General features: G+C 40.2%; 1 protein-coding gene across 3 annotated transcripts; it reads right to left on the reverse strand.

Moving 5' to 3' along the window:
- Window positions 1–3346: 3346 nt before the first annotated feature.
- Window positions 3347–20419, reverse strand: ca8 (carbonic anhydrase VIII). Of its 3 annotated transcripts, none has more exons than XM_005737573.2 (9): window positions 20058–20419; window positions 15889–16074; window positions 15512–15636; window positions 14252–14347; window positions 12784–12846; window positions 12627–12675; window positions 12276–12388; window positions 8609–8803; window positions 3347–4761 (listed from the first exon to the last, which is right to left on the reverse strand). In XM_005737573.2, the coding sequence occupies exons 1-8, from the start codon at window positions 20128–20130 to the stop codon at window positions 8669–8671; spliced, it is 840 nt and encodes a 279-aa protein (XP_005737630.1). In that variant the 5' UTR covers window positions 20131–20419; the 3' UTR covers window positions 3347–4761; window positions 8609–8668. The 3 variants fall into 3 exon arrangements, with proteins under 3 accessions (XP_005737630.1, XP_005737629.1, XP_013767446.1); XM_005737572.2 differs by having other exon boundaries at window positions 15889–16080; XM_013911992.1 differs by having other exon boundaries at window positions 8595–8803; window positions 15889–16080.
- Window positions 20420–20969: the final 550 nt, after the last annotated feature.

Consider the following 20969-nt stretch of genomic DNA (forward strand, 5'->3'; position numbering starts at 1 on the left):
AGTTTGCATCAGTTTAAGTTTCAGAGAAATATATGTATTTAAACTACATGGTCACAACTAATGTTGGATGGCCTCCAGTCAACACTGCACTAAAAACAACATGACAAAATCACAGCGTGGGCTCAGGAACAATACACAAATCCAAATTTACATTTTAGCATGCTATAAATATAAATGAGATTCAGAAATGGTGTTGGTTTCTCATTTAACATGTGGTGTCACTGTGTCTTCTGGGCTAAAGAGGATTGTATTTCTGTGAAACAACACCAGATCACATTCTACTCATATTCTGACGATAGGGCTCCACAGGTAAAGAGTCCAGATACTAATATTGTCTGCCTGCAGTTCATACTTGTCATCAGCGGAAAATATTTTCCAATGTGAAACCAAAAATAAAGGATACAGAGGTTCCAAATCTGTTGTGTAGTCAAATTCAAAATGAGTGGATTTTTTTTTAACAAGTATTAAAAAATTGTAGTATTGTAACAAAAGCTTGGGTCCTCTACCAGAATCCTGGAAGCTTGAAGGTCCTGTGTAGTATTGTGCTTGTTCTTAGGACTGCACCCTTCTGAACTTCTGATCTTCTCAGATGAGGTTCCTGGGATCTTGCCACTTGCCCAGCTCGAGGGTCACTGCCTCGAGTGTTCCGATTAACACTGGGGCCATTGTTGTCTTCAAACTCCACATCTTCTCCAGCTCTTTTCTCAGCCCTTGGTATTTCTCGAGCCTGATGTTGCTATCAGTTGGTATAGCTACATCTATCTGCTTGTCCACCACTACAATGTCTGGTTGGTTAGCCATCACCAGTTTGTCCGTCTGTATCTGGAAGTCCCAAAGGATCTTAGCTCGGTCATTCTCAACTGCCCTTTGACCTCGGGACTTCTAAGCCATATTCGGCACAGATGTTCCTGTATACTGTGGATGCCACTTGGTTATGTCGCTCCATGTATACCCTGCCTGCTAGCATCTTGCACCCTGTTGTTACGTGATGGATTGTCTCAAGGGCATCTTTACACAGCCTGCACCTGGGGGTCTTGCCTGGTGTGATAGACCCCGGCCTCTACTGATCTTATACTTAGAGCTTGTTCCTTTGCTGCCATGATTAGTGCATTTTCTTTCAGTCCAGCTTTGTCCAGCCACTGGTAGGATTTTTTGATGTCAGCCACTTCTATCATGCAGGGGCCTATCCTACCTTGATGGTTCCTCTTCTTGCTGCTCTTCCTTCTTTCTAAAATAGCCCTGTAAGCTGTGTCTCTCCATGGTGTGACCATCTTGCACTTAACTGAGCAGACACAGCTGGCTGAACAGAATGCATATTCAAATCTGTTAATGCTCTACAGTATATTTACTCAAAGGATAAGGTATGGCTGATTTAGTTTTGCTTGTTCTTTTAAGCACACCATGAAAGGACCAAGTCAACCGTGTGCTAATCCACGTGTCAATACTTGCAAACTGAAATTTGATTTGCTTTTGGACCATTTGTGATTTAAGCAGGATGGTTGGTGCTAGCTATACAATGTGTATTTAGGGTGAAAAGAAATGCACTGCCCAGAGAAATAGTGTGGCTCTTTGATGTGTTTTTGGACAGCAAAGGAAGAAAAAAAGACAAAAATTGACATTATAGATACCACTGGATAATGAATTAAAGGGAAAACTACACAAAACACTTAAGAGCAGCTTCGGTGTCTGGAGCTCTGAATAGAACACCATTCATTTAAAAGGTATTCCCTAATTTAGTGTTTTGATGTTGGTGACCTAACACGTCTGTATAAACTCTCCCATAGTTGATGGGATGTGAAGTTAAAAACAGATGATTCGTATCATATTCATACTCATCGATCGATGAGTGCTATATGCATGGGACTATTGTAATCTTAAATAAAACCAGTCATGTCAGGACAGAGAGTCCTCATTGTGGGATTAAGGCGGTCATTCTGAATAGTTTTAATTAGCACTCTTAGCCACCTGAATGAGCACAACATGCACAGCATCAGAATCATGAAATCTGATGATCACAAAAATTGGTGGTTGTCTTTTGACTGCAGGAAATATTTTTGCATCCACCAACTGATTGTAACCAGTCACATCAACCGACTGTTGGCCCAGAGGTTAAGCATCCGACACCTTCAACCTTTGCTTGGCTTTTTTTTTTTTGATTGCACAACGTGACCTGTCTCCAGGCAGGAGTTTGCAAATGACTGCTATCTAATTTATAGAGACAGACAGATTCAAGCAGACTGAAATTTCCGAGTGGGTATATGCTGATGGGCGCAACTCATCTGTGTCTCTTTACGATAAGGGACTCAACTGGTTCACAGTGGTTCTGGTTGTATTCCTATATCAGAGCACAGTTTCTTAAAGCCTACATCATATTTTCTGTGCACATTTACATTTCTGTAAATGTTTGCAAAAGATTAACACAGTTAATTGTTGTATTATCACAAACAGATTATATGTAATTGCCAGCTTGACCCTATTTAACTGCAAACTGATAGCAAGCTCATAGCAGACTTACTCTTATTGCCACCTTATCACTATCATGGCGTGCCAAAGTTGCTATGGCGGTGACAACTGAGTGCACGATCAGTTCCAGTCTGCAAAGCAACCATTCCAGAGGCAACAGGTTCATAGTACACAGTTGCAATAATTGTCTCCGTATTTCTTAAGGTTCTTTCCTAAAATAATTAATTAATCTTTATATCATACTGGATACACAAACCGTGTTTATTTTCCTTGTTTGATTTGTCTTTTTTTCATGACGCTTGGTTAGATATGGCTCATTGTCAAGAAAAACACAGTTTCCATTTCACAGTTTTAGTAAGTCAGCGTGTCAGGTTTATTGTTGCTTTACAGTAATAGTCATCAGTTCTCACAGTTTATGCCAGATCAGTTAGTCACATACAGTGAGGCCAGGCATTCAAACACACAAATACACTGACACATACACAAATTTTAAAAAGAAAAACAGTGCTAGTAACACATAAGTTGTGGTAGTGGCCGCAGTGTCCCACTGATGAATGGGATTTGAAAGTTCAGTAGGAACACTGATATCCAGTATTAAAGCTGTTGATTGTGTGAAGACATCCAGCATAATACTGTTTTATTCAGAATTGCTGGTTCATGATGGGCTGTATAGTTTTGTGTTAGTTTGGTCAGAAATGTATCTAAACGATAAGGTGGACTGACTGTGCTTTGCCCTGGTTTTCAGGAACATAGTCTCAATGCTGGACATTCATATTAAGGTTCAAATAATGAGGTCAGTGTATGTACAAGTAACCCCTGTGAGTTCAGGCATCAAACATTTTTTTAACTCTAAACTTTTTATGATGTCAGAGAGAGAGAATATCCCTAATATGGTCATCTCAGGCACCTAGCTTCACCCACCTGCTGTTCAAACCTGTTTGTCGAGAGAGGTGGTCTAAAATACAAAACAAAATAACAGCTGAGATGTTCGCCTTGCAGTGCGTTGGCTCACCGCCCACATCTGTGCACACAGCATCGTTGCACCATGTTTATGCTTTGCAGGGAGTAATCCAGGTCATAAGCGAAGATGACTTGACTATAGGCTCAATGACATTAACATAAATTGCTTTGCCAAAATAAAAAGTTGATGGTGTCGTTTTGATGCTCAAAAAGTTAATCAACTCATATTTTTTTTACTTACTTTACTTGTCATGTAAAAATGCACAAGAATATAAATTTGCACAAATCAATTTTTTCCCTTGTTATTAGGATGTTCTGGATATTATTTGTTAGCCTCAGAAATATTGAGAATGTTCAGGATGCATGTAAAAATTGATGTTTTACCCTTAAACATAGTTGTTTCACTAACTGGTGCAGCAGTGTGGTAGTGGCATGGAGAGCAACACCTTGTAAATATGGATTACTTTGAACCTTTAAACAATGTTAGTCCCAGAATTCAAATATTGAGTTGGAAAATAAGCAAAATACACTGGATTGAAGGGTTAACCTACAAAATGAGCCCAACCTCCAGAGTGCGGATGTGAAAATGCATCAGGTACAGGAAGCTGATGGAAATAATGGAAAATTATTCAGTTCAAAGATTCCTTCAGTGCATAATTTCCAATAATATTCAGCCGGTACACCTGCCTGTCTCTCTCCAGCCCTTTGGGGGACATTTAATAAAGAAATACTAACAATGGAGATTTGCTAAAAAGATTCAAACAGAGGCTGTATAGAAACATGATTTCTTTTAAGATCTTGCTGGATGCTTGATTTAATACACGTGTATATTTTCTTTGTGTGACTTCATTTGAAATTTAGCTTCAAATAAGCTCATAAACTTTGTGTAAAATGTGTACAGTCTTGCATAATTAACGTCCTGTATTCACGTAATGTACAAAGGATGTGTGTGTGTGTGTGTGTGTGTGTGTGTGTGTGTGTGTGTGTGTGTGTGTGTGTGTGTGTACGCGCACGGATGTGTCTAGGTACCACATCTGTGGTTCAAGCTTCCTTTTGTTTTGACAGCAGAGATGGGCTGATTATAAGCCTCCTGTCACCAGGACAGACACAGCAGATTAACACAATACCACACTACAGTACACAAACAGAGGGGGATTTTACATATGTTAAAAGAGAGGGGCAGGAGGGTGTAGAGACTACACTTAAGCACACACACACACACTGTAAAGGGGTGTAATCAATAGCTTCTTTGTCCACCTTCACTCTTAATCTGCGGCTGATCTAGAACCACATCCTTGCACTGCTGCTACTCTCTTCACGCCTCTTCTTTCTTCTCTCCTGTAACAAAAAGACAAATATGGATGTGATTAGGAGAATGAGAAAAACCAGATGTGTCCAGCAGCTAAACTGTAACACACAGATGGAAATGCTAGGTTTGTACTTTTACAACCAATTACTTTAGACTGGAGAAAGAAACTCCAGCAAAACTGAGGTGTTTTAGAAGGAGGTGTTAAAAAGCCTCTGTAAAAGTTCATTATTTTTTCCTTCGAAGGTACCACATAAAGTCACATATATGTGAGCTGAGCTAGTGAGCCAAAAAGAGGCACATGTTGCAGCAGGGTGGGAAGAAAGTACATTGCCAAAGAGAATTGAGAACAACTTCATAGTGTTGGTCAAAAAAGAAAGAAATCTGGCTGCTAAAAGAGAACAAACAAACAAAATCATCTCTTGGTAGTCGAACATCAGTTTCAGAATGATATGAAATCGGTTGTTTGGTAGCGGATATGTACTATTGTCTTAACTCAGCTCCAGGGTTGCTTTGTTTTCACTATTCTGACAAATGAAGTCAACTCAGAAGTTTGAAAATAATATTGTTCATGTCGCCCCAAAATCAGTTCAATTTAATTTTATCTACATAGCACCAAATCACAACAACAGCTGCCTCAAGGCGCTTCATATTTCAAGGTAACGACTCTACTGTTATTATTTAGTCTGATCCCCTACTATTTTCCTAAGATAGACAGGCTGCAAGGCAGGATCTTTATTTGCTCAACTGAATCTATTAAATACTTACTCCCATGCTGGTTCAGCATTGGTCTCTGTTTGCGTAGCTCTTTGATCACACAACTGAACAAAAATAACACAAACACAAAGAAGAGGAGGAATTCTGGCCCACTCGTTTTTGCAGAATTGTTTTGATTCTGCCACCTTGGAGCGTTTTTAGCATTGAAGGCCTGCTTAAAGTCATGCCAAAGTATCTCAATCTGGTGTGAGTCTGAACTTGACCGCAGAATTCCAAAACCTTCCTTTTTAGGCTCCTATATGACTCTCAGACCTGTCCAAGTATCCACTCCCTTGTGTTTATTTTACCCTTACCTGTCTCTGTCAAGCTGGTCTGGCTGATTCAAATTTTCACCCTCCGGACCTACCTGCCTGCTCAGCCTCCCATTGATCAAATTTGAACAGCTCTGACCATTGGCTCCCCCACAGTTTGCTCGTCAACTCACAGCTGAAGAAATTACAACTCAATTGTGAATCAAAAACTCAAATCACCACTGCGCCACTCATCCATGCACCCATACTAAATTCCCTTGGAGAAACCTCCCTTTGTAACAATAAAACCTGTCAACTTTGAGCCGTTGTATCTCGTGAGCTTCTTTGGAGTCTGTTTCATGCTTACAGCTGTCATGGTGATAACAGAAGCACAATGACCACAGCTTCTGCACCAAAAATGCTGTTCCAGATGGTTCAGACCAACTCTAACCTCAACGCATACTCCTATGAATTATGCATGCATATGCATATGTTTTAGCCTCTTTCCTCTCTTTGCTTGTCGATGCTTAGAGACACATAGTGACATGAAACACAATGAACTTGAAGAAAGAAGCCTGTTTTGAGTACAGATATTTGTGTAAAAATGCATAGATTAAAAGCAAAAAGTCATCAAAAAAATAAAAACCCAAGTACAGATACCTGAAAATCCTACTTACGTATAACACTTCATACAAATATTTTTTTAACTCCACCTCTGGGGCTCTATTTCCCCCAGGGGTTGTCTTTCCCATAGTCTGAACTCTTGTCTTAGGTGTGTTTTGCTGGTGGGACCAGATCAGTATCTGTTTACACCATAGACAATAGTCCTCTGTTGTTTCTTTCCATTTTCTTCCCTCTGCTCGCTCACTCCTCTTTCATCCCTCTGGCATTTTTACCTCCTTTCACCAAGTTACCCCTCTACTTCCTCGCTCTCAACAAGCCCTCACTTTTTTGTCCTCTGCTTCAGTTTTTACTCCGTCTGTTACTCTCGTCTGTGTCCTTTGACTTTGGCCTAAGTGGACGTCAGTTCAGATCTTCCACAGCATTCTATGGTATCACAGGGCTATAAGAGTTATATGACCCTGAAGAGCTCTACCGTGTAGCCTTCAGAGCGTAAACACTAGCTGGGAGTTCACTGTTGAGCTGTTACATCTGCAAAAATAGCTGTTTTGGGCAAAATGACTCAGTTCAAATGAAACCAGTAAACTGACAGTTTTACTCATTATGTGATCGCAATTCCCAAAACACCATGACTACATGGAAACACTCAGTTTTCCTCTGGACATTTAACGTGACACACCACTGATTTTACAGGTTAGCTCATGTAGAACTCTCTGTAGTATCATTCCATGTGGTTCTGCAGAAGGTTTTTCTGGCTTTTCTTGGCTCGGCTTACAGGCTTTCTGTAAGCCGAGCCAAGCCCGTGACGTGGGCATGAGTTTTATCCATTCATGTAGGACTAACAAAAGTTGGAAGCTATTTAGCGGCATTATAATGTAAGATCCCACGCATGTGGCAAAGCATTACCCAGACCATGAACTCAAATTCAGCATGTTTTACTTTCTGATTTAAAAAGTTACAGACGCTACATCGATGTCAGATGAGATAATTTACTGCAAGGCAGACACTGTGTTCCTGTCCCTGACATTATGTTGCAAAAGGCTAACTGATAGTGTAGAGATGTGAGAAAAGGTTACTGCTTCTGCCCACCGTCGCTCATTTGTATTTAACACGAGGCACTTGTGCTCTTACCTTTAACACTGAGCCAGAATGAGGTCTGAAAAGCTACAAATATTCCTCTTTCTTCTTCTTCACAACTTCAAAACAGCGTAGAAACACCATAAGAATGAAGGAATGCAGACTCATAACCAATAACGCAAAAATGTTTATCTTCAAAAGTGAAGCATTTGTTTTGATCTAAACAGTACTAGGTGACCTCATCTGTAATTATGCAATGTTTGGGGAAAGTGACGTACCTGCTTAATATTCGTGTTTATTTCACATCAGCACATAAAAAATAGTAAACAAGGTTGTTTGTTTTAGCCTTACACTTTTGCAGTCGTCGCATTTTTAAGCGTCCTGCTCTGTTCTGATGTCCTAAAGTTCTGCCCTGCCTTCCTCCTGCAGTGCTGCTGAGCTAAATCTGGGATCTCTCCATGCACTTTGTGCTGTATATAGGTTGGTCCCACATTAGTAACTAAACTGGGTTAGTTCTTCCAGGGCCTGATCTATTATGTGCCATGGATTCTGAGGGCCCAAATACCTCAGGGACAGTATGCCTAGTTCATTAAAATTCTGTCCCTCATGAGGAAATGTGCTGAACTGACTAAAAATACAAAGTGTTTGGTGGTAAGTAGAGCAAGTGATAGTTACTTTTTCAAATATCAGTCATCACATCTACAGATAATTATTGATTCCCCATCTACAGTGAGCTAAACAGCATTTTAGAGCTGTTCAGCTCACTGTTTCTGAGTTTAGTTACATCAGATTTGCTGTTGTGGTTTGATCTCACTGAGGGCATCAACAGCTGTTTGTCAGGGTTTTTTTACAGCAGTAGGGAGTTGTCAGAAAAATTCACTGTACAACAACACGCTCAGAGGCTCAGAGTTACAATGAGCGTAAATATCATCTTAAACCATCTTGATAAAAAAAAATTCCTAATAATACTTTGTATTTGCTATTGTACTGTCACTGTTTCCTAACAAACTGCTATTATCTGTCTTGAACCCTCTGCAAGAAAGGTGTACGATACCAGGCATGCGTTCCATTAATAGGTTTGACCTTATATGAAAAGACAAACCCTTTTCCTCAAAGTAGGACGTGACCACCTCAGAACACTGTATTGAAGTGCAACTCACTGTGACAATGCTACCTTCTTTGATTGTATCTGTAGGTCCCACAGTTTGTCTGAGATGGCGGTGGAAAGTGGGAGTCACTGGAAGGCAGCGCGAACTGTCCGGTCACTGAGCGGCTGGGTGGGACGGAAGTTGTCCCCCAGCATCCCATCATTCCCTTCTGGCAGCTCCGCACCTTTGACGTGGGACCGTAGTCTCCGAAACTCCTCAATCTGCAATGACAAAGATGTTTACACAGAAACTGAGGGAGTCTGTTGAGGTCTTGGAGACGCAGGGCTACTTTTTCACCAGAAAATCCTCCTTTCTGAATTTTAGAATTATCATAATTTACTTTAATTCAATTTAAAATGTTCTGATGTCTTACCCTGTAGTAGAATAGCAATCTTCTTTTTTTTTCTTCTTTTTACCACAACAAGAGGAGCACTGTGGTGATTGTGGGTTTAGGTTCCACTGTGCCTTCACTTTATATTGCATTGTGTCGCTGCAGGTATTTATTCATGTCTAAGGAAAAGAATCTGACAAACTGTCAGCTGTATAAAGTCTTCAGAGCCTCACTTTCACCTTCCTAAAAACAAGCTTGTGGGTATAAAAAGGAAGGACTAAAGTTATGTGTGATTCCTCATAACAGAGAAAGTGGAGGGGTTATTTCTGGTGATTTCACTATTTGCTTTGGTTTAGCATGTCAGATGGACAAACGAACCATTTTTACTCATCTCTGAATACAACAGCTCGACAGGTCATCTACAAAAAAGAGCATTCTGGTCTTTTTATAATTCTCAGATCAGAATAATCTTTCACCTGACTTCCTGTTCATGAGAAAATGCTGCAAGTGCAGATATGATCTACACACACATACTGTGCAGGGGGTAGCAATATCAGGCAAAACAAATATGAGGCTTTTTATGCAGCCGTGCAGCTGTGTCACAGAGGAAAGCTTTATAGCACGCTGTCAAAGTGCATTACAACATACTAACAACATAGTAGGCATAGTAACTGCCTGATATGTATGCACATTCACTGAGCACACACACACACACACACACACACACACACACACACACACACACACACACACACACACACACACACACACACAGAGTCAATAATAGCCGGATGTTTGAGGTGTGTATTCTAGGTAAGAAGGACCTGCTGTTTTAAAATACTTGCTGTGGTTACAGAACATGTTACAGAAAGAAGAACAGTAAAGTGCAGCACAGTACATGAGTAGGCATAAAAAACAGCATACAGGTCAGTGTGCTGGAGTTAACTGTGTTTTTTTACACTTTGCTTTTTTACTTTAAAGGGATGTAGAGAGAAGTGTAATGGAAAGGGTGGCAGGCAGAAGGTCGCATGTATAGCATAGTTAAAGGACTATATTATTCTAGTGTAACCCACTGCTTGGGCCTGCTTATCAACTGGTGAGAAACTAGAGCTGCTGTCTGAACTGCCTAACACTTGGCAGGTTTTATACTTACGCCCCTCATAAAACCAGAACCCAACTGAAGATTTTTCTGTTTTAGTGTTTGCTTTTAGGACTTCTATTTGTACGCTGCAAACAAGAAGCACTAATAGTTGCGGAAGGAGCCATAAAAATGGCTTAACTTAAAACTTTAAACACATACTATATACCACCTGTTTGCAGGATTGGCTTTGTTATCATCTAAAAATAAGAAAATTTATCATCTTTAACCCATTGATACTTTCCAGCTTTTATTATTCACAATAGGGCATGGCCTGAGGGAGCCTGAAGTCATCCTTTCTGTTGGCATTTCTGCAGGTTCAATGGAGCAGAAAGCAGGGAACATGAAAGCCTGAATTAAATGTCAGATGGTTACTGTCATCATCCTTTACATCAGGCTGCTGGAGTAAAGCATGAGAGACCCAAAGGCTAAATTCAAATAAAAATGTATCAAAAGAAACTCGACAGACTTATTGATTGGTAGTGAGTGTAAAGGTTTCCTGTACTGTGAGTAACTGCTAGAGAGCTGTGGACTAGCATTACTGTGCAATTTAAAAATACATACAGGGCTGACATATTGATCATATAAGACAGGATGTAGAAAATGAGAAACCCCCTCAAACATGAACAATACAGACACTGAACGCAGTAGAAGAGCCACGCCAGTAAAAGCAATGTAACTGATTGGCTTACACTTGTCATGGGTAGCCGTTACCATGTTTCATGGCCTATAATTTTGCTGATGTCTACTTTATTTTACTGCTGCAGCAGATATCTACAATTTGTTTCATAAGAGAAATAAAATGTGTTTTGCCGATAAACAGACTATTCACTAGTAACAGAAATTTTGTATATCAGTGTTAGGCTAATATTCTTAATATTCACCACTTAATAGATCTTGATGCATGTTCAGCCATCCAGGTACGGAAATACTAACAAGTTGATTCTGTTTATCTAGATGTGAAATTTTCAGTGAAAAATAAAAAATAAAAAAAAGACAGGTTAGCCTTGTTAGACTGTGAGATTTCCATCAGTAATGGGGGACATTTAAAAGTTGGTGTGTACCGTAAACCTACGAATACAGATCAGTATTTAAGGTTTCATCATCCACTGCTGCACAAACTGGGTGTCATCAGGACGCTGCAACATAGAGGGAACACCATCCCAACAGACTCAGCAGCCAGCGAAGCAGAAGAACAGCGCTTCAAGAAGGCCCTGAGTAAATGTGGTTATCCCAGCTGGACATTTGTTAGAGCACCTAAAGAAAGCTCCAGCTGATCCAGGAGAGAAGGGCAACCGCTGCTTAAGCGAAAACCTGTGGTCATCCTGTATGTGTCAGGAGTATCGGAACAGCTGAGACGCATTTTCTCTAAACACTGCATCCGTGGCTTTTAAACCCCAAAACACGCTGAGCCAAAAATTGGTCCACCCCAAGGATCAGGTCCCCTGACACAAACAGAGTAATATACTGTACGCTGTTAAGGAGGATTGCCAGGATTTATACATTGGAGAAGCCAAACAACCTCTGGCTAAGATGGCACAACACAGAATAAGTAACTCGTCAGGCAAGGTCATTGATCAGTGGCTGTTGATCAATGGTCATGACAATTTGCTTACTAATGATCAAGAAACAGACCTCACAGCCCATTGGTCATTCAGTGGTGCTAGTTTAAGTCATTATGCAAATCTACTGTATATAAGGTTGGAAACCTTCAGTCAGCTGAGACTGAAGAAGTCACTTGGATCAGTGGCGAAACATTTCTCTCACTGAAAACGCTACGTCCAGATGACCAGAATCAACTTTTTGGGACCACTTTATAAAGTTCCTGAAATGCTTTTATTGTGAAAAGCAGCAGGGTTTTGCGGTTTTGCAGCTTTCTGCATCTAGGGTTTTTTTCTTTTCTTCTTATTATGAAAGATTGACAATTATACATTAACCCTTTACTGTATTCACCATTATATTCTCCACTGATTTCTGGCAAAATATATCCGTCTCATCAGCAGCTAAACACTCCACTACCATCAGCAGCTGATGCTGTAGCTTCTTCTGAGAAAACAGCTGCCCGAGGACTTTGCCTGTCAGGAACCCAAAACACTGAGCTGAAAGGGCCTTTAAGGCTGAGATAATAATTCTGGGATTAAACAGAAGAAGAAAAATAAATAAAACAAAAAAAAACCTTAAAAAGGCAGAGGATGCTTTACTTTACCTGCTTTATTTGTTTTACCTGTAACTGTGAGATGGTGAGAGGGTAACGATAGAGAATCCAGGTCACATTCTCACTACAAGGTGGTGTAGTCAGAGATCCTTCATACACCCAGTAGTCTCTCAGTAATGGATCTGTGGGCAGGTTTTGTGGAAAAAGCAAACATCAGTTATACTTTGATGATATTGTTTCAGCTCTCAAGGCTGAACAAAAAACAATTTCTTCATCCCATCATGCAGTTGACTTTCTGAAATGAGGACATGATCTGCATTTTTTTTCAACTTTATCTCACACCCACACAAAAATCGTATGGGTGTTATCAGGAGGCAATAGCTACAAATCTGTATCGGTGCTCAAGACATCCTTGCTTACCCGGTAACAGAGTGTTGGGATTAAAGCAGGGGATTATCTTGCTCTTCCCCTGGTGGCATTAACACAAAGATAATTATTCTCATTGTACATGCATCCTACAAATCCAGCATTTTAAGATGCTTTCATCTGCTCAGATTTTTTTTTAATTCAGTCACACCTTGTACTGCAGGTCCTGGAGAACTTCAGTGATGGCCTTCAGTCCCAGATGCTCTTTACCAATCTGATAAAAAAGTAAGCATGTTTGGTTTCACAACTGACAAAGTAGTCCTTATTTCAGCTTGAACTAGTTGATAACGATAATGCTACCAGTGATTGTGTTTAAGCAGGACTTTTATACTTTTATGTCTGCAGGAAGTAAACAGGGAATGAAGTAAGAATTCTGTTGAGAACAGGATGTGTGTAGTGTTAGGTCTGAGGTCAGGAATGTTTTGGGTTGAAGAAAGAGTGAGATAGCCACTGTTTTTTGTCAAGGTTTTTGAGCAGGTTTCTCAGCAGACTAGCTTTTCAAGAGGTCTACTGAGAGTTCTTGAAAACCCGGTCTCATTTCATGAGCTGAGGATTATTCCTTATGGAGTGCATTAAGCATGTAAATCAGGGGAATTCCACAGGAACGTGGCAAACAATACATTCCAAACTGACTCATTCTCAGGTCACACCAAGCACATCTAGAATTTATCTGATCAGTCATTTAGGAAAACAGCTTTTACAATGCTAGGAAGGAAATCACATTAGGGCTGATAAAAGCAAATGTTTATAAAAATGCATGTCAAGACTAGACTTAAAACGAGCATTGTGGCTCAGTCCCAGTTTAGGGAGCCAGCATATAACTTAGAACTCCACAGAAAGACAGCACCTTTTACTTTGTGTTTAACTGAGCATTCACAGGCTGCATAAGATGTCACCAAACACTCTGTAGCTGGATCATATACATGGAAAATGGGACAGCCTTTTTAAATGGCACTTCCCCTGAGCTGCACTTAACAGGGAGAAATGGTGTGTTTAAGTGTCTTTTTTTAAGCATGGAGAAAAAAATGCATCTGTTTTATGAAGAAATTTATTTAAATTTATGTTTTGTTTTGTTTTTTTTGGGGGGGGGGGTATCTGTATTTCTTTCTTTCTTTTAAAGTTCTTCAGTGGAAGCTTTACAGACATTTTCAAACATTTAAAAAATGCAATATATCAAGCAATAACTAGTTTTGACAATGTCTGTCACACTGGGGACAGTGTGATGATTTTCTGCTGGTAAGCCTCAGTTGCATTCATGTAGATGTTGCTTTGACCTGCCTAAACATTACTGCAGAACACATATTTCTCTGTGGAGAAAGTATTCATTAATGCCACTGGTCTTTTTCAGTAGGATAATACACACAACACTTGACAAAGAGTTCAAAGTATTGGGCCCCCAGATTTCCCAGTTCACAATAACAAGTGTATGTGGAATGTGCAGGAAAAACAACTTCATTCCATGAATGCTCCACCTCCTAACTTCCAGGACTGAAAAGACACTGACTTTAACGATGTTTCTGACTGACATGGAAAATAGTTTCTTGGCTATGAATAAACAGACATTGTAAATCAATCCTTTATCAGGTCACTTTGCCAGCCTTCTGGCTCTGGATGCTTACCTGCACAAAAAGAGCTATGATAAGTACTCCATTCTTCTTCCCTAGAGCATCCTCCAATGTGTTAAACAGAGTGCTGTTCCAGTGAATCAGATGAAGCTGCACACAAAGAAACAACACATTACAATCTGTGATTGAGTGGCATTTGCTGTAGAGAGGACAAGTTGTGAGTGAGTGAGAAACCATCAGCTTGTGGTGACTGAAGGCTTTTTGTAAGGGCTTCCACATAAACAAAGGGACGTGTACAAAGCTTCGACCCTGAAACCAGTAAATACAAGACCAGACTGAAGTTACATACATGATAGGACTTACAGCTGCCATGCTATGTGTCTTATTACAACAGACACAGTGGAAAAACATTAATGTATAATATCTTTGTGATCTCTGAGCTGCCTGTTTCATTATCAATAGCCTTCTGCACTGAGAACTGATAATGTGTTTTGTAAAAGGAAACATAAGCTATCGTAAAAGGGTAGTTCTGCTGCTACAAACAGGAATGGAAAGAGACACTGAGCTATACTGAGAATAATATCTGCAGTAGATTGAGCTCAGTACAATCGACACAGTAAACTGTATTTACCACTGTCTTCAAATAAGCCAAGCTCTCTTCACACAATTTTCCCTTGTTGACTACGGACAAACACTAAAAATGGGAAAATGGGACATTTGTAGACCAGCAAGTCCAATGTTCTGTTGTCAGATTCATATATTTTTGGTGTCCTAATAATTAGGAATTTATTAGATATTTACCTTGAGGTCCAGTAAAATGCCAGATATTATATTCTGCAGGAACGTTATCTAAGAAAGTTCACCAGAATTTATAACATTAGTGTTTGAAGATGGAGTCCAGTTTTGGGAAATGCAAAGTTGTTGTAGATGACAAGATAAAAATGGGATTGACCTAACGTGGAGTAAAAACCAAAGTAGAAACAGCTCACACATTTGTAAACAAAAAAAAAATGAAAATATAAATGTAGGTTTTTGGATGGAGTGGTACAGTTTCTTGATGAACTGTCAGAGAACGCACCGTAAAGATTTCACAGACACACGGAGTCACAGAATGTTTGATTATGACTGTGGAACAATGCTATTGATATCAAAGCAGATACTTTTCAAAGAAAAAAAAGATTTTGTCTTCAAGGACTCATCAAACTACAGTGTTAGCTGAAGACAAGTCTAAACAAATGAGTGCATTTCTTTGGTGTTTGGGGTGTGCTTCGTGGTTATGGCCTTGCTTTTTTCTCTTTTTTCTCCTTGGTTTACCTCCATAGGGAAAGCCTTGAAGTTGACCGTGTGCTCCGATCCTCTTTGGTTCTCTTTGCCCCAGTGGAATCGAACCTCATGAAGCTCATACTCGTGATCGCTTGGCAGTGGACCTCCAGTAACCACTGTCACAGGAAACCAGATGGTTTATGATCAAGCACGTACAGGAAGAAGGCTAAATAGGTCAGAATAATAGTCGGTGTGAGAGAAAGGGGTCATTTGTGATGCGATGCAACTTTTTTGCTTTTCCCTTGTGAGAAAAATATACATTAATCACCTCCTACCAAATCTCAAAAACTATTCATACATCCTGTTTCAAAGCAGTTTAGTCAACAATTTGTGTTTGCTGATATGATGTCATGGCTGCTGGGAGTTACCTGACTTGGACCTGAGAATAATACGGACAGTGTGTCCATCATTGATGACCTCGCAGTCTCGACACACCACGTAGTTTGGTGACAATCCAACATCCAGGAGTGACGGATCGTAGTGAGCCTCCCTGGAGTTTAGATTAATGGGAGACTGGTACTCGCCATTGGCTGCTGGGAAATGAAGTCCCCATTCTACACCTTTATGAGCAAAAATAGGCATAAAAATGCACATGAAATAGAGCATACATTCAGATTATTGTTGTAACATATAGGCTTACTAAGAACATGACCATTAAAAATGGTTGCACAGTTTTAAGTGTTCTGCCAAGTCACACTTAAAAGTAAAGGGAACTGTTGCACCAGCTGTTTCAAAGTTCAAACTTTGACTAGCTGTAATATGTTACCAAAGTCATCATCTACACGTAATTTAAACAATATACACCACATAAAACAGCTCTTATGACTTGGTCATTGCTAAATAGGCGTCCATCCTGTGCCTCAAATCAAGTACTTCCCTAAGTACCATTTGAGGTAAATAATGGCTTTCACTGACAGCTTTATTCAGAGCATTCATAAGCAGCATCAAATATTGTTTAAGGGTCAAAAAAATGAAAGCAGCATGGAAGTGGCTTAATCTGCATGCCATATGAAGGGTACGAGGTTGCAATAAGCCCTGCAACAGACTGGCGTCCAGGGTGTACCCTGCCTCTCAGATGGATGGATGGATGGATTGGATAGATATCTATGGTTACAAAAAGACTTCCGGTGAAGTCTAGAGGGAAAATCTGTAAAAACTTCCCTAATGAGTTCATGGAATCGGTCATAAAAATAGCAACACTATTTTTCTTCTTCGCTCAATGACATCAGTTTCTAACTTTCTGCAGTTTCGCTTCTGGATTTTTGGTGAAAGTTTGTACAATCTGTGATCAGATGCTGACAGCAGGCAGCAATCCAATCACAGTCAAAGGTTTCAAATGCCATACTCACAACTCAGGTTTTAATTGGTGAACATGCAATCAGTCTAAATTCATGTAGGAAGGAAATATGTTGTGTACTTAATGTTGTGTGCCAGTAACACAAGTATCCAAATTAAGATACACCTTTAGAGATTTATTTTACCAACAGCTGGTCCAACCCAATCACTGACCCTGAAACTTAACCATCAATTCAGCTGTCATTCACTTTGGTCTTTTTCCCATACCAGAAAAAATCCCCTTCATGTTGTTAGCCATGCTAACAAAGCTCACTTGCATGGCTAGTGCTTGCTCACTAGCCTCGCAAGTGAGCAAACATGTACTAGACAGGGAATTGTATGTTTAGAGTACAGTTACCAGTTAAGATTTCAACAAGTCATCCAACTTGACTGGTCATTTGCTCTTCCTACTGGAGGAACGGGGGGGGGGGGCTGTTTTATATAAGAGGGGAGTCAGAAATGTTTTTTTATTAGCAAGTCTACAAGCAGTAAAGTCATAACCTGTAATTATTATAATAAATATGGCAATGGTAGCCTAGTAACAATGAAAGCACATTTTATGGTACCATATGGATGGATAGTTATTTATTGGAGTTTGCTGCTCTCTCTCTCTCATATATATATATATATATATCCAAACTCCATGGATATCTATCCATCCATCCATCTATCCATCCATCTTCATACTAATCAAACAGTTTAAATAGTAGTTGTGGTTCAAATTGGGGTTTGTCGCCACAAAATCAAAGTCAAATAATATCCCCTGAAGTGATATAAACAGATCTGGGTGTGTGCTTGAGAGGAAAACGGTGGTTTCAGAAGAACGTGTGGGGACACGAGACTGGCTAAAACTGGTCTTAAGTCCCTCTTCCTCTTTGCCTTGTCCTCATTCTGGTCCTGAGTTTCTTTCTGCTTCCTCTCAGTGTCTAGTAAACAGGACTTCTTGCAGTGAGTGTGACAATGAGATTACTGTTCATAAAAACAAAATTAAGCAGACTGCAGTTGTAAAAACAGGGCAAGTCTGTCCTAAATGAGACAGATCACCTGTTCACAGCACAACACTAGTAAGGCCTTTGCTATCAGTTTAATAGAGTGTGAAGATAAACAAGTGTAGAGAAAGTGATCCCACTGAAAGACAGAATTTGCTTCACTTTTCAGCTGACTGCAACAGTAAGAGATGTGTACAATGTGCACAACCTGCTGTGTTTTTAGAAAAACGAAATACACACAGGCAGTATCGTGTTCATGGAAAGTCCAGTACACCCATCTGCCTCCAAGACAAGGAGCTCAGGCCTCACAGTGTGCCTTTCTGTTGGGACTGCAGATAGACGGTCCTCACTGGCTGACTACTCACACCATAGCAAAGAAGCATGGGGCAGTGGTCACATTCTCGCTTTCCTCAGCAACTAAAGCCTTAACAACAGTTTACTAAAGGCAGTGAGAATTTCAGTGGCACTACTAAATTGCGGATTGTTGCTTTAATGACCTCAAATTAAGGACTTAGCTTTGTGAGTAATTACGGTTTTTTTGCTTCAGCCATTGGAAAAGAATTTGGTGTTGTTAACTTTAGTGTTAGATGATATCATTCTTATGTGTAAGCTAATCAAGAAATGACTGTGCCAGCTTGTTAGCCACACAGGCGTTAGTTGGTGGCCATCTGATAGCCACCACTCAGCAGGGAAAATGTGCACCTTCAGTGGTTGTTGGAGGTTCTGGCAGTCTCTGTGAAACCAACTGATCAAATCGCAGACCAGTTAGTCAGTGACCTTGTAATTCACTGGTTGCAGCAGAAAGATGTGCTTTCTTTAACTGGTTGTGGGTGGTTGCTGGAACTTGCTGGCTGTTGTTATCAAGAAAGTGTTTGCAAGCAGATGTAAAGTGGTACACCAAAACCCTTCTTTGAGAAACCCCCTTTGCTTTACTTGATAGCAGGCTGCCACCTTTGCAGCAGTTTATATGGAAGATGCTGAAATTTCTGTAAACACTTGCAAACTACTCACCAACTGTTAGTGAAACTAAGAGTGACGAAAATGAGAAATTGAGAGCAGTCAGAGTAAAAGTTAGGGTTAGCCCTAACCCTAACCCAATTTATACTGCACTTGTTCCACTTTGACTAAAGCTTGTGGCGTAAATGACAACTCGTTGTAGAAAAGTCTGTCTTCAATGCAAACTGCAGGTGACCAAAGCTATCACAAGCAGATTCCTGGTGTAGCTGATTTCACCTGGCAATAGCAGCAACAATTTGCCAGCAACATTTTTCCCTGGTGACCAGAGGTTGTCAGGGGGTCAACCAACCTCTAGGTCTATGTGACTGACACCTTAGCTAAGTCCTAAGAAAGGAAACTTTTGCTTATTACACAGCAGTGAGCTCTGTCAGCTCATAGCAAGGAAGTTCTGTACTTGTGCTTATAAATTAAGATGAAGAATTTCCTGTGGGAACCTCTCATCTCCTCTTAGCTAACCAGGTATTTGCATGTCAAATATTAGTGTCTTAGATATACATGGTATTCCATATAATTTAGTATACTTACAGTAAGAATTTCACAGTTCAGTGTGACAGTATATCCCTCGATGCTCAGTAAAAGCAGCATTAGCAGAAAGACAAAGTGAACACATAACTACATGACATACTGACAGTATGACAGTCATGTTTGTAACCTATGTTCAAGTGTTTATGTGCTTTATTCAGTTTCTCTGTAGACAAAGATATATGAGTGATATATGAGTGACAGCTCTTAATGCCAAGTCATTTTTGAGTTTTATTGTATGAATTGTAGAGTCCAAGGAAATCTTTGCTCTGCTGTAAGTCTCTGACCAACAACTGTCTGTTGCAAGTCTCCTATACTTTTAGCAGTGCAGTGATAAACAGCTGTTTGCTGGCAACTTGATATTGTTGCCAGCAAAAAGTGATATTGTTCTTGTGATATTTTTCTATATGACTGACTGTAAATCATGCCGTTCGAGCAACCTACAGCATAGGAGATGAGAGAGTAAAACCATTAGTGGTGTTTTAAAAACATATTGGTCTGACAGATGTTGTACAGTGTATAACCCAAATCCAACTAAAGAATCAAATTGCATTTTTTTTTAAATGTTTTGAAAAAGTGTAAAGTTTTGGGTTGTCCCCCTTAAAACTCCTCCTGATCCTTAGCTTTTCACACATCTCCAGCATCCCTTCACATGCTGAGAGAGCCCAGCCTACCTTCCTCATAGCCCCAGTCCAGCTCATCTTTCCCCGGAGTATAATCCGACTCCTCATTCACATTGTCAGCCATGGTGCTTTGCAGTCTACTCCCTGTGGCTAGAAACCAGTCTGTCCTCCCACTCACGGCTCCCCGTCACTCTGGTTTTAACTGGTTTTGGACACAAACTGAAGTCTGCTGGATGGATTCCCAGCTCAACAACAACTCTCTCTTTTCTTTGATGCAGTTTCTCTTTTCTTCCTTTTTTCCGTCTGTCTCTTCTTAACCCACTTTCTTACTCTCTCTTGCTCTCGTCCTCCTAAAGAGACAAGCTGATGATGTGTGCAGACTGCTCTGCCTCTCTGAGCAGCTCTTTACTCTGTGTTGCTCCACCTCTTTTCTCTCGCTACTTTGCTCTACTCTTATCTCTCTCTCTTCCTTTCTGTGTCTCTGCAGGTGTGCTTGCTCACCCTGCCATAAAATGTCAGAACAGTGTTTCTTTTTCATCTCCCTGCCCTGTATGCTCCCTGTGTTCAGAGGTGAAAATAAACTGTAAAGCATATCGGCTTTAATTATTTTTTCTTTCTTGATTTATTTGTTATGATCATTTACCCTTTCTGCTGTTTTCGGAACCACAGTGGTTGTGTGTATGTGTGTGTGCTGGAATGCTGGCAGGAAGGTCGAGCTGGCGTTTCTGTTGGAGGTCACAGATCCACCCTTGGGTGAAGGAAACAGCAGTGGTTGAGAAAACATGCAAAAAGTAGCATGAGGGTGAAAGTGAAAGGCCAACTCTACTTCAGACTTGATGACTTCAAGATGGACAAAGAAAATGGCTCTCAAACACCCACAGAAGCCTTTGGCTACAACTTCATGGCCTATCACAAATGAGTTTGAACACTGAACAGTGCTTTATATTTCACCCTGTTATACAT

Source organism: Pundamilia nyererei, unplaced genomic scaffold (genome assembly GCF_000239375.1).
Source record: "Pundamilia nyererei isolate P.nyererei 1_Seehausen unplaced genomic scaffold, PunNye1.0 scaffold00077, whole genome shotgun sequence".
Lineage (NCBI taxonomy): Eukaryota > Metazoa > Chordata > Actinopteri > Cichliformes > Cichlidae > Pundamilia > Pundamilia nyererei.